Here is a 16,071-nt window from a genome sequence, read left to right as displayed (position 1 = left end):
ATTTTTAGGCGGTTGAGACACCGTGCAAATGGTCTCCCACTGGATCGAGTTGGGGCGACTAAAAGAAAGGGAAGGGGTTACTTTTGGCAAGTAATAGTGGAGCACGATCGGACTGAATAACTTAAACCACAGCAGTTTTGGTGGTGACGAGGCCTCTCACCTACTAAATAAATTATAATTTCTGATTACGGTAGAAGACAGGAAATTGTGGGTGGGAGGAAACAGTTGATTATATCGATCTTAGTATTCGAAGGGTACTTCATTTTATGGAATCGAAAAAGATTAACGATAAAGCTGACCTCGGCGGGATTTGAACTCAGAACGTGAAGAACCAGAAGAAATAGCGTTAAATTTTGAAATAAAAAAGTTATTAAAAGTCTGAGTAGAAATTAGCACAAGCATACACACGCACACACACATGTATACATACGCATATCTACACAAAAGCATAATACATACACACATACACACACACACACACAAATACACGTAAACAAACATTTTAGTTATGGTAAAAAATAAAAAAAATAAACAATAAAAATTGATAATTATTTTCAGCAGCATTTTTACGACTCTTTACATTCTGAGTTCAAATCCAGAGAGAGTCATCTTCGCTTTTCATCACCACGGGGCGATAGAATAACGTATCAGGGTAGGATACTTATCTGTAACCATTTACTTGAGACTAAAATACATTTACACATAACGTGATACCCCAAATTACATGATTTTTTTTTGTCAAATGATTACAGCCTGTTGATGAATGGTTTTTTGCCAAGACCCTAATTCTTTTTTTAAAGCACTCGAGAAATTCCCTATGCATTGTGTAAACAACCTCGATACCCTGTTCTGTTGATTACACTGAAGTTTTGTATAAAGTGAAGAACTTACTAGGAAGACATGGAAGAAATGAGGGTCATAATGAAATATCAGAAGTGTTTATGGCAGTGGGAGACTATCGTCGTTGTTGTTGACTGTTTGGAAATCAAGAAAACTTGTGCTCAAAAGGCCTTACGGTCATGGCCATCATGCCTTAACGGCAAATTGGTAGAAGCGTTAGAACGTCGATGAGCTGTCTTACGGTATTTATCTCGGTTTCTTTCTTTCTGAGTTCAAATTCTACCAAAAGGTAAGTTCAAATCTTACCTTTTATCATTTTGGGGTCATTAGATAAATACCAAACCAAAGAAGTGGACTGGTGTAATCAGAACGTCGGACTCCATGTGTCGCCACCTCACTCCGTTCGGAGTTTAAATCTAGCCAAAGTAAAGTTTACCTTGTATCCTTCAGGGGTTAATAAATAAACCAAGTGAGTGGACTGGTGAGTCGTTGGAACCGGGTGAGTATTTGTCCAGGCCGTTGGATTTTTTCATTCGAATTCCGATGTGGCCCTACATGTCTGATGGACGTATTTCGTCACTCTGTTTAAACACCCTGGTTGTCTTCAGTGGAGTTCTCTCTCTCTCTCTAATCCAGGTTTCCACTTTAACGATACTTTTTCCCCTTCCCCCAACCCACAAGTCTTGTAGAACTCAAAGAAGGACCATGTAAGTTGGTAATTTAATGAACAAAGTAACCTAACACACACACAAATTTCTCTCAATCTGCCTTCTGTCCGTCCGCGCGCACGCGCGTATATATATATATATATATATATATATATATATACATCATATAATTAAGGGCTAAAGAGGGTTATTCTAAAGCCAATACACTGATTTATCCACTTATAATCCACTTGTTACAGGAAAATTGAAACTGAAAACGGGCAACTAACCTTTAGAAAATTTAAATTTCGTTATCTCTATATTGAATCAATTTCGGAATTAATCTTATAAAAGATATATTCTTTCTTCAGTAGAGCTTTCGATGGGATATAAATAAAATACTCACGTATGATCATGGAAAAAGCACAAGCTAAAAACATAACTACACTTGAGTACATCACTTATATCTAAAAATAAAAGCTCTACTGAAGAAAGAATATATCTTTTATAAGATTAATTCCGAAATTGATTCAATATAGAGATAACGAAATTTAAATTTTCTAAAGGTTAGTTGCCCGTTTTCAGTTTCAATTTTCCTGTAACAAGTGGATTATAAGTGGATAAATCAGTGTATTGGCTTTAGAATAACCCTCTTTAGCCCTTAATTATATGATGTTTATACTTCAACCGTAACGGTTTTTTAATATACTGCCACGCTTCCTGATGGATTCCTTTTCTGTAGAGAAAGGGACTTCATCCTATATTGTTAGTTATATATATATATAATATGCATATATATATATAATATGCGTATATTACATACATACACGCACAATATTTTTGACACTTTAGCGACTATAGCTAATGATTAACTTGCATTTTCTTTTTGGTCGATATTTGATGTCGCTAATGTGTTGAACGTAATAACATGGCTGACGAGAGGCAATTTGTGTGGTTTTTGACCAACTTCTGAGCAAATCGTTCAACTTCCACGTATGTACCCAGAAGCTTGAACGGAAAACTATATCACACACCAAATTGAATTTTTCCCTGTAAGTTTGGAATAATATTCATTCATATTATATATATATATGATGGATTCTCTTGTCGTGAACGACAAGTGAAGGTTCTGTAAAATAAAGCAGTAACCATGTTCTATAGACACGAACGTGTCTCTTGAGGCCTGCTGGTACCTTGTAGACTTTTTTGACAAATGGAACATGTTGAGGACTCAGTCTGTGCGCGTGCTTGTGGATCTTTCTTCCGTGTTCTTGAGTAGACGGAAATACCTGTTTTCTTCGTGCCACAAAGCCACAATGACAAATAAGGCTTTCATTTAGAGGAGCGGCGTTGAAATGTAAGTGTAAATATATATATATATATATATATATATATATATATATATATATATATATATATATATATATGCGACCAAATGGTTAAGTTGTTCGCTTTGCAATAACGACGTTCCGAATTCAATCTTGTGTGACTTTTGGGACAAATATCTTTTCACATAAATCTTGTTGAGAAGGTAAGTGATGATTGTGGAAACCCGTTGGGTACATCTGTACACATACCTGTACGGATATGTGTGCGTGTCTGTCCTTTAAGTGGTCACTTGAAGTGCTAAAGTAACAGCCAGACTGATAATGTTGATCTGAATACTGTATTTGTGTGTGAGAGAGAGACACACACACACACTCATAAAAGGTTTGTAACGTCTTTGATTGGTTTACTGGACAATGACTGACCTGGGGTCAAGCAACGACGACGTTCCTGTCTTTGAAGTAAGAGACGTCTCTGTTTCATAACACATCGTATTGTCTTAAAAAGAAAGGGACGGTACATTGATAATGTACTCTTAGATACACAACTCTGAGGAAAAAAATAACGCTGAGTAGTCAAGGCTGGAACGCTTTTGATCATCGAATTTTTTCAATCGGAACTGACTTGGTGCTACAACAACAATAACGCCATCTTTCTCGTGTTTGGTAATTAAAAAAAACGTTGATTTTCAAACTTTTTAAACAATTCCCCTCCCTTTTCTCTTACCAACGCTGTTTCATCGCCCGCCCACCCCGCTGTGGTCTAACAAAATGAAATACACCACAAAAACCACTGATAGGATGACCCCCTTAAAAGACTCTCTGCTTGTCTTGTCTGGCATTATAATAAAAGAGCGACAGAGGGGAAAGAAAGAGAAGAATCTAGATGGTGATGATGGCAGTTTAAGAATTGGATCACGACAGGCGACTGGCAGAGTCTCCTGAAACGGTCTTTTGTATAAAGTGAACACAGATTTTGTCTTATTACTTAAATCGTACAGTGTTGCAAAAGATTACTCGTTTTATATCCACTGCAACATAATATTAGTCTCTCGGTCTCTGAAGGTGTGTATTTAGAGGAATTCCAGAGGCCATATATCTTATAATATATTATATCTTATAGTATCAGTATCTTATAGAATAGTATCTTATAGTATAGTATATTACAGTATCTTATAGTATATTATAGTATCAGTAGTGGCTTAGTGGTTAGAGAAACGGTCGAGGGATCGCGGGTTCGAATCTCAGACCGGGCGACGTGTGTGTTTATGAGCGAAACACCTAAGCTTCACGCGGCTCCGGCAGAAGGTAATGGCGAACTTCTGCTGACTCTTTCACCACAACTTTCTTTCACTCTTTCCTCCTGCATCTTGCAGTTCACCTGCGACGGACCTATACGTCAAGGAAACCGGGAAACCTGGCCCTATGAGTCAGGCATGGCTCGAGAAGGAACAAACAAGAGTAACAGTAAGGTTCAGCGGAATAAAAGAACAAAGACAGAGAAAAACAGGTTTCATTGTCAACAACTTTCTGAGTGACCTCCTAAGAAATTCCATAATGGACTTAATTCTGGTTGAAGCATCATGCGTATTTCATCTTTAGAAACTCTTCTCTAATGTAACTCAATGCAGTCCATTATCGATTTTCATTACTGCTCAAATAACTTTGCATGAATTCGTGCCAGTGCAAAGTGGAGTAATTTCTTTTATATGCTAATTTGTTTGATACTAAAAAAAAGTTACATAAATGGCGGTGCCCCAGCATGGCCACAGCTCAAGAGCTGAAACTGGAAAACATAAACATAAATAAAACATAAATATCTGCATAGAGGTAGTGACAGTAACACATTGAGGTCATTTACCATATTAGTTTCTATTTACTTTCATACGTGTATATCTGAAAACAATAAATATAAATAGACCTTAAGAACTCTGGATCCAGTTCAACTTCATCCCCCCCCCCCCCCACACTGTATATATTCACATTGCAACTCATTTCTCCGAAGTCTTTCATTATTTTCTATTTCAAAAGGGGGTATCTTTCCCGAAATATTATAGGATCAGTAAACAAGAATCTATATTAGGTAATACTAATATCTTTTCTCTTTGTTGGAATTCCGCAGCTTGTAACTATGTTGTCAGGGAGTAGTTGAAATCTCAAATGGTTTACCTTACGACAGATGTGTGTGTGTGTGTGTGTGTGTGTGTGTGTGTGTGTGTGCGTGTGTGTGTGAGGTATCCCCGTAGGATTAAAAGAAAAACAAAACCCGTCAAAAGCAGATCAGACTTTTGGGATCCTGCGACACTGAAATCCTGGGGGAGGAGATGGGCTCCACCAGACTCAATAAAATACTTGAAAGGAAGTTGAAACCGATACTTAGGTAGGGAGAGAGAAAGAGAGAGAGAGGGAGAAAGAGAGAGAGAGAGGGAGAAAGAGAGATAGTGAGAGAGAGAGAGGGAGAAAGAGAGATAGTGAGAGAGAGAGAGAGGAGTGGAAAACATTGATAAAAATACCCGGGTACCCCAACAAATGAGATACTAAGGGAAGGACTTAACTTGCTGGTCAATTTAATTGATCTCTCACAGTATTTGATTGACATTTTATTTTATCGATTCCAGGAAGAATGGAATAAAAAAGTTGACCATTTACTGATTATCCATTGCTAAACTTAACAGTAATTATTATAATTAACAACGTTAATAATAATAATGATAATAATAATAAAAATAATAATAATAACCTTTCTATTATAGGCGCAAGGCCTGAAATTTGGGGGAGGGGATAGTCAATTACATCGACCCCAGTACTCAACTGGTACTTAATTTATCGACCCCGAAAGGATGAAAGGTAAAGTCGACCTTGGGGGAATTTGAACTCAGAACGTAGCGGCAGACGAAATACCTATTTCTTTACTACCCACAAGGGGTTAAACACAGAGGGGACAAACAAGGACAGACACACGGATTAAGTCGATTACATCGACCCCAGTGCGTAACTGGTACTTATTTAATCGACCCCGAAAGGATGAAAGACAAAGTCGACCTCGGCGGAATTTGAACTCAGAACGTAGCGGCAGACGAAATACCGCTAGGTATTTCGTCCAGCGTGCAAACGATTCTGCCAACTCGCTGCCTTAATAATAATAACAACAATAAATATAGTGAAAAAAGATGTCATGTGTTTTTGTGGTGAAAGCTTTTGTAAGTTACACAGATTGGTGCTGTTCCAGCGTGGCCGTACACCAATAAATGAAACCAATAACATTGTTTTCAATGAAATAAATATCAATAACAACGAGACATACTTGGACTGTGGGACAATAAATTTAATCAAACGTCAGGGTAGAATCAGATGGTTTTAACGTTCCTATCTTTTCTGTACCCTGCCATCGAAGCTTGAGAGTGTCTTCTGTATCAAAGTAGGAGAAAGGATCATCCATTATAAAGTCATCATATTCCAGTTCACAGCCCTCTGATGTCGCATCCGATGAAGTTAGGATACTACGAGTCGGAGAAAGAGTTTTTAAGCTTCTAACACTCAGAGGAGTCATGCTTCTCGGGGTTTTATCCCCTCTTAAAAGTTCTGGACTTTGTCCGTCTGGTTTTGAAATACGTTGCGAATCAAGCAGTCTTGGACTATAATCCAATGGAGGTTTCTTTTTAGCCGCCATTGGCGAGGCTTTTTTGAAAGGTAAGTTATGGTCCTCTTTCACGAGGCTAGTTGGCCGTTTCGGCTTACTGTCACCACCGACAAATGCCGTTGTGGTATTTTTACCCGAGTGCATGGAATCTTCCCGACTGCTACTTCGAGATAAAGTCTTGAGATCATAATCTGACTTCTCTGTAAAGTCATTAACGGAATGCCATCAGAATTTCTATTACTTCCTTTCGGCGTAGGAAGCCGGAAGTGTTTTGATTTATCTCTTTTTTGTACTTTATCCATATCACTTTTAGTTGATTTAGTCGATGAGGTATCGGTGATACTAGCGGGTGATTTTACTAGTGGCATGTTGCTGTTAGCCTGTGAAGAAGATGGCGTCCCTGACGAACCGAGTACGATGCGTTCGCCTAAATCGAGATTCGAGCCTTTATCGGTAGAAGAACCTTTTCTTTTCTTCTTGTAATCCACTGGATGGACTTTAGGTGAGCGATTTTTTGCTGACGGGCTCGAATTAAGGCTATTGGGACCGTGGTCTATTGGATGTGTTGTGTAGGGGCTAGATAGATTAGCCGGTGACAGTACTTCGGCTTTGGTTTCTATTTTCCGCGAGTGCCCCAAAAGGCTTGAAGCGCTGGACACTGACGTGTGAGGCGAAGCAAGCACTGGTGTGCCGCTGTCTTGCTTTTTGCGCTTGGTACTTACTGATTTTGTGAGCGGGGCTTCCATATCATGTTCAATGGTAGCGTTTCCGGCAGCACTGGTCGGGCTACTGGGAGCACTGCTTTTGACGTGATACGGGCTGTTGTCGCCTTGTGAAGCGACGGTGTATTTATGCCATTGTTGGCCGTAGAAGCGATGGTAGATGCCACAGCCAACACTTGCAACCAGGGTCATAACGCAGATGATGATGCCAACAGCAACAATAGTATTCTCCCATTCAGGTTCTTTTACCATCAATGATCGTGGAACAAGGGCGGCGGCAGCAGATGCATTGATAACTGCAATAATAATAATAATTAATAATGAATAATGAATAATAATTAATATCGAATAATTAATAATCATTAATAATCAATAATTAATAATAATTAATAATCAATAATTAATAATAATTAATAACCAATAATTCATAATAATTAATAACCAATAATCAATAATAATTAATAGTTGATAATTGATAATAATTAACAATCAATAATTGATAATAATTGATATTCAATAACAATTGATAATAATTGGTAATCAATAATAATTAATAATCAATAACCAATAATAATAATAATAATGATAATAATCAATAATAATAATAATTTAAAATAATTAATAATCAATAATAATAATAATGGTTTCAAATTTTGGCACAGAGCCAGTTGTTTTTGAGGGGAGGGGAAAGTCGATTATATCGAGCCCAGTATTGATCTCGAAAGGAAGAAAGGGAAAATTGATTCTTGTGAGTTCAAATCCTTCCGTGGTCAACTTTCCTTTTCATTCTTTCGGGGTTGATAAAATAAAGTTCCAGCTGAGCATTGGGGTCGATGTCATGGACTAAACTCTCCCCTAAAAAAATTGCTGGCCTTGTAGCAAAATTTGAAACAACAACAATAACAGTGATGATTATAAATTACTATAAGGGTAAACGGATAAAGGGACATTGCAAGGACAGATTACGAAACGAGAAAGAACGTAAAAACAAGAGCACTGAGAAAGCGCAAACCTCTGTCAAGGCAACACAAACGTCCTCGTGTTTTTTTTATTACCCCCAAGGGGCTTAATATAGAGGTTTATACAGCACAAAAGACAATACAAAACATAAAAACGGGGAAATTACAAATATGAAAAAGGAAATCGAGCAAAGAATAAAAATAAAAATAGACGAATGAAATTATGAATAATGATGAGGCGCAATGCCCACTCGAACCCTGAAGTCGAGTGGTTACATTTACGCATGATTTTGGACAGTTTTTCCTCTCTCTTTTATTTAAATCGTTTTTTTTCTTTCTATATTGCTCATAATTGTATCTCCATTCTTCTTAATTCTTCATATTCCACTACGGGCGGCGGTGTGTCACACAACCACAGCCCGTCAATCACACCCACCAATCCGCCGCATGCATCTATGAACACCTCATATCCGTCCTCACTCACCAGAACACCCCTGTCATCCTCATTAAACCTCTCTCCGGGCAGCCCCACCCTCACATGCCCCTTCCACCATGATACTCCTCCCTCCGCATCGATACTCCTTTTGCAGACCATCAAGAACTTAAAGCAAACCCTCCTCCGCAATCTCCATCTGGCAGGAGACTCCTTCAATGTCATCAAAGTGAAAAAATCCACATCTCTACACCGCATCCCCACCAGTCCAACATGCTTGTTCCTCCTACTGGCCCCAAATCTAGACCGTCCCCAGTGGCAGCCAGAACAGTTGCTATCAACCACTCAGTCTCCACTTTAGGTTGCACTCTCCCCACTCGAACTCGAACACCGCGCCCGACCCCTCACGTAGGCAGCAGCACCACCGTGTCCGACCGCAGAACAGTAGTGGAATGTGAAGCCGCCTCCTCCGGTCTTGGATTAATCTAACTGTCAAAGTAATGTGCCCCTCCTCATCCGACTGTTAATAAATAGGTCTGCATGCTAAATCGTGACCCCATTTCACTTGGGCCTTACTCGCCATCCTCAACTACCTTTTACTGGATTAACCGAAGCGCAGCTTCTTCCGTTCCACCCTCATTTTCCTCTTCGAGTAGAAGTTGAAGTTGATAAGGTTTTAGTTAAAGAAGGCGGCGAGCTGGTAGAATCGTTGGCACGCTGGACGAAATGCTTAGCGTTGCGAGTTCAAATTCTGCCGAGGTCGACTTTGCCTTTCAGTAAAACGCTGGGGTAGATGTAATCAATTATCTCCCTCACCCAAATTTCAGGTCTTGTGCCTAGAGTAGAAAGGTTTTAGTCAAAGAGGAAAATGTGCTTCATTTAACTGCTGGGTTTCCTGGACAAAGAGAGGCGGTGGCACGGTTTCCAGTTGTAATACTAGAAACGAGCAAATCTTGGCTACGACTGAAAACCAGCTGAAATGGAAGAACTTTGAGATATATATATATATATATATATATATATATATAACTTACTTGGAAGAGGATGCGTGGCGTTCCATCATATAATAACAAAATAATAAATAAAACATATGCATATATACATACATATATGTACGTACCTACATCTATATGTATATATACATGCATATATGGGTATAGGACACCAAAAAAAAAAACGTCGAACACAATGAGAAACGAAAACACAAAAACAAAACCAAGGAAACGGACATTTTTTTAAACAAAGAAAAAAAACAGAGTACAAGACATACAACACAAGGAAAATTCCCCTTCTTCAGCCGCCTCTGTTTCGTCTACTCCGTGTTTCGAAGGTATATATATATATATATATAGAGAGAGAGAGAGAGAAAAGGGGGAAAATGGAGGAGGAGGGCTTTGTTATTGTCTGGTTCTCCGTCAACGCTACACTAAAAACAAAACAAACTATTTCTAGACATACCTGATATTGTGTAGTTAGCCACAAAACCGTAGAGGTAAGACTGCCCAATTCTGCCATCGTCGGTCAGTTGTTGCTGTATCTCTCGAGAAGATGATGAATCGCGTGATGATGATGTTTTGAATTCAACGCGCATGTCATTCGACGAAGAGGTCACCGAGTCGGGAATTCCTTCAACCTCACTGAACGCTATAAGTTTGGCATTCGTTGCCAAACCGTCTCGTACTTTAATCCACTGAGTCGATGATCTTAGGTTGGCGTATTGGAACAGAAGCGTAATCCGATGGTGGCGGGCGACTTTGATAAACCATACACTGAGGCCTGAACATTCTTCCGTTGCTGTAATGAAACCTGTCTGATTCGACAAAACACAACCACAAACACACGAACCGTTTGTTTTCACTGGCTTCAATGGAGTCTTCGGAGTCGTTCCTGCAAATAAATAAACAATAAATAAATAAATAAATAAATCTTTCTCATTTTGGCGCAAGGTCAGCAAATTTGGGTAAGTCAATTGCATCTGTATTTGACCCCGAAAGAATGGAGGGCAAAGTCGACCTCGGTGGAATTTGGACTCAAAACGTAAAGAATCGGAGTAAGAGCTGCTAAATATTTTGTTCGGAGAGTCTGTTAATTCTGCTAGCTTGCTGCTTTACTGTATCAAATTTTGGCACAAGGTCAGAAATTTTAGGCAGTGGGTGGATAGTCCATTTCGTCGACCTTAGTATTTGGTTGGTACTTTATTTTATTGACCCGAAAAAGATGAAAGGCAAAGTTGATTTCGATGGGATTCGAGCTCAGCACGTAAAGGGTCGAAAGAAATGCTGCAAAGCATTTTGTCTGATGCGCCAACGATTCTGACAGCCCAGTGCCTTAGATAGATAAATGATGAAATGAAAGAAGCAAAAAGAAAAGTACATCAAGAATGAAATGTTAAACTATTTCTGGAAAAAGAAAAAAAAAACATTCAAATTTTGTGATGCGGTTTCTATGAACTTTGGAAAGAATTTCACTTAATTCGCTTAATAACCATTGTAACTGTCAGTCTGTCTCGGACAAAACAATTGATACCTCTCATCCGCAATATATTCTTCACATTGTAGTTGAGATGTAACATAAGCTAGAAGGCCTTAAGCAAAGAACATACCTGACTCTCTTTCACCACTGAAGCAAAATAATTCAAAAGAACTTTTTATACCATCTTTATTAATGAAACAACATAAACAAAAGCAAAAAAAAAAAGAGAAAAAAAAAACAAACGAAAACAAAGCAAAAACAATTTTGCATCCATTGAATTTCTTTCTTCATCATGGTGTCTGTTGGACAAGGTAAAAAAAGTTTTAAACCATCTTAAATTTTATTAAACACAGTAATTTCTCCGTCCCTTTCCGCCACTTTCAATCTTCATAGCCCCTCCTCACTTCCCCACTTATGAAGCCTTGGCATAAGCGAAACTAAAGAACTGAAGGCTTGGGCAACCGGGTCCTGCTCCATCTTCATTTTAGCTTTTACTTTTTTTCTTTTTGGAATTAATACACAAAACGTGTGAGTGTCTGCGCGCGCGTGTGTGATTGAGTTCTAACAATTATGCGAGAGACGCTAAATGATTGCGGTTCGATCTGCTAGAAATAGCGGCTAAATGTCCTACTAAATCAAAACATAACATTTTATAAAAACAAAAGACACACCGCAGTCTGGGATATAACTGCAAAAGAAGAAAACAAAAAAAAAAAAGAAACAAACAAACGAAAAAAAGACTGGATGATTACAGATGCAATAATTTTAATCATCAACCTCCTGGAACTGGCCTAGGGCTAAACAACAACTACAAATGCATTGGATAAAGTAATCCTAAGTACAGTATATCTTTTCATTCTTTAATTTCTTACTTCAGTCATTAGACTGCGGCCATGCTGGGGCACCGCCTCAAGAAATTTTAGCTGAATGAATCAACCTCAGGATTTTAAAAAATCCTGGTACTTATTCTATCAGTTTCTGTTGCTGAACCGCTGAGTTGCGCAGACCGCAAACATACCAACGCGGGCCCCAAACATACCTACACCGACTGTCAAGCGGTGGTGGACACACACACACACACACGACAAGCTCGTTCGGTTTCCGTCTACTAAATCTGCTCATAAAGCGTTGGTTGGCTTGTGGCTTATAAGTTTCGTCTAAGGTGCTATGCAGTGGAACTGAACCAGGAACCATTGTGGTTGGGAAGCACGGAAACCCCATTAAAACGAAATGGACACAGTTGGAATATCTTTGATCGCAAGACTCCTCGATCAGGTCAAACAACAACAAAGAAAGCAAAAAACACACGAACAACAGCAACAACAACAACAACAACTTACTGGTGCAATTTACGAAGCAATCTTTCCATTCTACAGGTTCTCCAACACAGAAACGCCCTCCTTTTGATGGAGGAGGTTGATTACAGAGCCGAAACCGATTCTGTTTCCCACGACCACATGTGGTGGTACATGTAGCCCATGAAGACCACTTGTTCCAGTTACCGTCTACAGTGATCACTGTAACAGAGAAAACACAAAGAATAAGAAAAAAACATACTGAAACTGAAATAGGAAACCCAATTATAATGAATGGTATTTCTATATCTCCTTCTCATTGTGAAAGGGCGAGAAAAATGTTAAAGAGAACTGATGTTTGAAACTTGGTAGACATGGGTGACCCCTCGAGATATTTCATCCTACTACAACAGGGAAAATAACTGATTAAATGAACGGTGAGCCACTATGTGACGTTTGGCTTTCTAGAAATATTGGAAAAAACCTCACTTTAATCATAATTTAGCAATTTAAGAAAAAGAAAGACATGTTGAATAATATGATCTTTAAAAGCAATATACCTAAAAATAAGATTGAATGATGATGGTTGGAATGCCTTGATCAAAGATCTGCTCGATCAAGTCTGACCTGTCTGACATTAAACACAACAAAAGCTACAACAGCAACAATAATTGAACAGAGCAAAAGGAGAATTGTTGTATATACGGAGAGAGAAAAAAAAAAACTAACTTTCCAGAGTTGTATCAAATGCCTTCTGTTGGATGTAAGGGAGGTATGTGTGTGTGTATGATGGGTTATAATGAACGTTACTATATCATAAAACTCCTCAAAGTTGACAAGGAGTCAATTAAATAGACAACAGTAAATGACGGATATTATTTTATCGATTCAGACTGCTAAGTATTCCGCCATTAATCTGATCTACTGAATTACCTGTTCTTGAATTAACATCCAAGTGGTTGAACATTCCACAGACAAAATAGCTCCTTTTTGAATTCCTGGTACAATCTACCCGGCAATTTTTATGTTTCCAATTCCACTTACAAAATACGAGGCAACCAGAATAGAAAACGACATTTTCTCAAGATGCCACGCAAGGAAATCGAACCCACGATTTTTCGAAGCGAACTTCTTAACACATAAAGCGCGATGGGCCACGATAGTGACCGTCAGGCACAGGTCGACAGGCCACGATCGTGGCCCAGATAGATGCATTTAATTTATGGGCGTTTGTTGGGGGGGGGGGGAGTCTAATGTCATTCAAACGCTCAGATACCCCCCCCCAGAATGCAAGAGGACTAATAGTTCAACTAATGACTGTTCAGATGATAAAACTTGCCACCATTATATACTAAGAAGATATTTTAACTAGTTTTTGTTTTTTTATGTGTGCATGGTAGTCTTATTTTCATAAAATGTGCTCAGCAGTCCACACTATGTAAGTGCAAGTCCCAGCACTTTATGAGCCAACCATTCGGCCATACTGGGCCTCTGGTAAACTATAAGTATTAAAAAAAGTATTGAATATTTGCATTTTATCCAGTTGCACTAGTTTAAGTAAGCTATTTGCTCTCTCTCTCTCTCTCTCTCTCTCTCTCTCTCTCTCTCTCTGCCATGTCTACAAGCATCGGTGTTCATGGACCTTCATACCAAAGTTTGGAGATTTATGATTTGGAGAAGATATAGCAATGGCTTCTTGTTACCTTTTTGCTATCTTATTCACAATTTACTCTGCTAGTCTCTTCTGCTCTCCTAAGCTTACACATTACGCACAAGGCTCAAATAACCGTTAGGCAAACGGACTAGTTCACATGATATCAATGTATGTCCATACTACGGTGGAGTTGCGCGATACATGTCTAAGGCGATACATGTCTAAGGCCATCCCGAATTACTTACTAATGTTGTTTATTCAGTGGTAAGTATTCAGATTACAATAAATTAAGAAAATAAAAGATGTATTTAATATAGTTGTGGGGTCTTGCCTACTCTGAGAAGCGTGGACTGGGGGGGAGTACTATAATTTTAATCTGTTATTTTCATATTCAGTAGTTATTACGTCTTGATGTGTTGTCAGATAAAAGAAGAATCTTAGGGGAGCACCATAGTGGGGTTGTGCTTTGAGTCGATTTGTAGGACGAGAGTAACGGAAGACAAGAAAATGAATCATTTGAAAGTTTGAATGTTTTTGATTTCCTTGGAAAAGACACAGCTGCGGTTTGTCGTTGCTTTCTGTCTCTTTATTTACAACTTACTTTGCTGGCCTCTTTCTGTCCTGAGATTATCTCAGAAGCACTGGGATAAAGTGATTAATTCATGTGATATCAAGGAATGTTTATTGGTGTGTGGAAGAAAATACAAACAAAACCGTAAAAGATGAGGCTATTTGTTCGAAAGTTTTAATTAACAACTCAAGGCGACTTTATATTTATTTCAATAATTGTGAAGGCACGTTGTCTAGTTGTTAGGGTGCTGTACCACGACCGTTAGATCGCAGGTTCGATTCCCGGACCGAGAGACACGTTGTGTTCTTTAACAAAACACTTCATTTCACGTTTTCTCAGTCCTTTCGGCTGTAAATGGGTCACCCTGCAACGAACTAGCCTTCCGTGGCCTACTCGCCTGGCAAGCGGGCCAGGATCGCTCGAAAGCTAAAAAACTATGCCAAGCGCATTGTGACCAGCGATGTATAACAACATCCGCTAGTCTGTCCGCTCACGTGATTTTACTGCAAGAAATATTTATATAAAGAAAAATTTATTTTAAAAAACAACAGCACGTTTTAATCTCCGTTTCCTAATACTCAACTTCTGTTGTAAAATGTCCATGTTGGTCATCTAAAACTCACAAAAATTATTAAATTCACTTGTCATCTATTTTGTTGAATTTTCAAAAATTTCCTCTCACAATTATGAGACATACTTTCTCAGCAACAATGGAACTGTGTCAGTGACTGGATTACAATTTTGCGATAAAAATTTTGACACTCCAAGATTTGAATCTAAAGAGTATCAAACAGTTTTTGTGTGTTTTTAAATGCCCAAAACGATTTTCACGATATAGTGGCTTCAGGTCCAACACAGAGTCACAGCTCGAATCCTTTGCCAAACAAATGCATCCTGCATCATTTGTTAATTTTACAACAAACCCAAATTTCACCAGCAGCTGTTTTAGTTCTTCAATTCATTTCTCAGCGATATTCCGACGACATATTATTGTGAATGGGGAAGTGCAGTGCCATGCAGGTTCAGTGCAAAAATCTTTAAGCAGCCTCAGGGTTTATTATTTCTATTTTTTTATCTTTTGTTTCTTACTCTTATTTAGGCAGACAGAAACTGCGCCGAAGCTCGAAGTGTGTGTGTACATATATATGCATATATGAATATACATATATATGCATATATGAATATACATATATATACATATTTATGCATATAAATACATATATGCATATATATGCATGCATATATATATACATACATATATACATACATATATATACATATATGCATATATATGCATGCATATATATATATACATACATATATACATACATATATGCATATATATACATATATATGCATATATATACATACATATATATGCATATATATATACATATATATACATACATATGCATGCATATATATATGCATGCATATATATATACATACATATATATATACATACATATATATATACATACATATATACATACATACATATATACATACATAT

At 38.1% G+C, this 16,071-nt stretch overlaps 1 protein-coding gene across 1 annotated transcript in view; it reads right to left on the bottom strand.

Annotated features, from left to right (window-relative positions):
- Positions 1-6,116: 6,116 nt before the first annotated feature.
- The window catches only part of LOC115218574, a gene marked incomplete at its 5' end in the record, with an annotated part of 25,568 nt that continues 15,613 nt past the window's right edge, over positions 6,117-16,071 (bottom strand). Inside the window, 4 exon segments of the mRNA XM_029788465.2 lie at positions 6,117-6,515; positions 6,518-7,470; positions 10,025-10,453; positions 12,379-12,555. Of these exon segments, the coding sequence (XP_029644325.2) occupies positions 6,138-6,515; positions 6,518-7,470; positions 10,025-10,453; positions 12,379-12,555 (1,937 nt within the window).

Source organism: Octopus sinensis, linkage group LG13 (assembly GCF_006345805.1).
Source record: "Octopus sinensis linkage group LG13, ASM634580v1, whole genome shotgun sequence".
NCBI classification, from domain to species: domain Eukaryota; kingdom Metazoa; phylum Mollusca; class Cephalopoda; order Octopoda; family Octopodidae; genus Octopus; species Octopus sinensis.
This window is presented reverse-complemented; position numbering and strand designations above follow the sequence as displayed.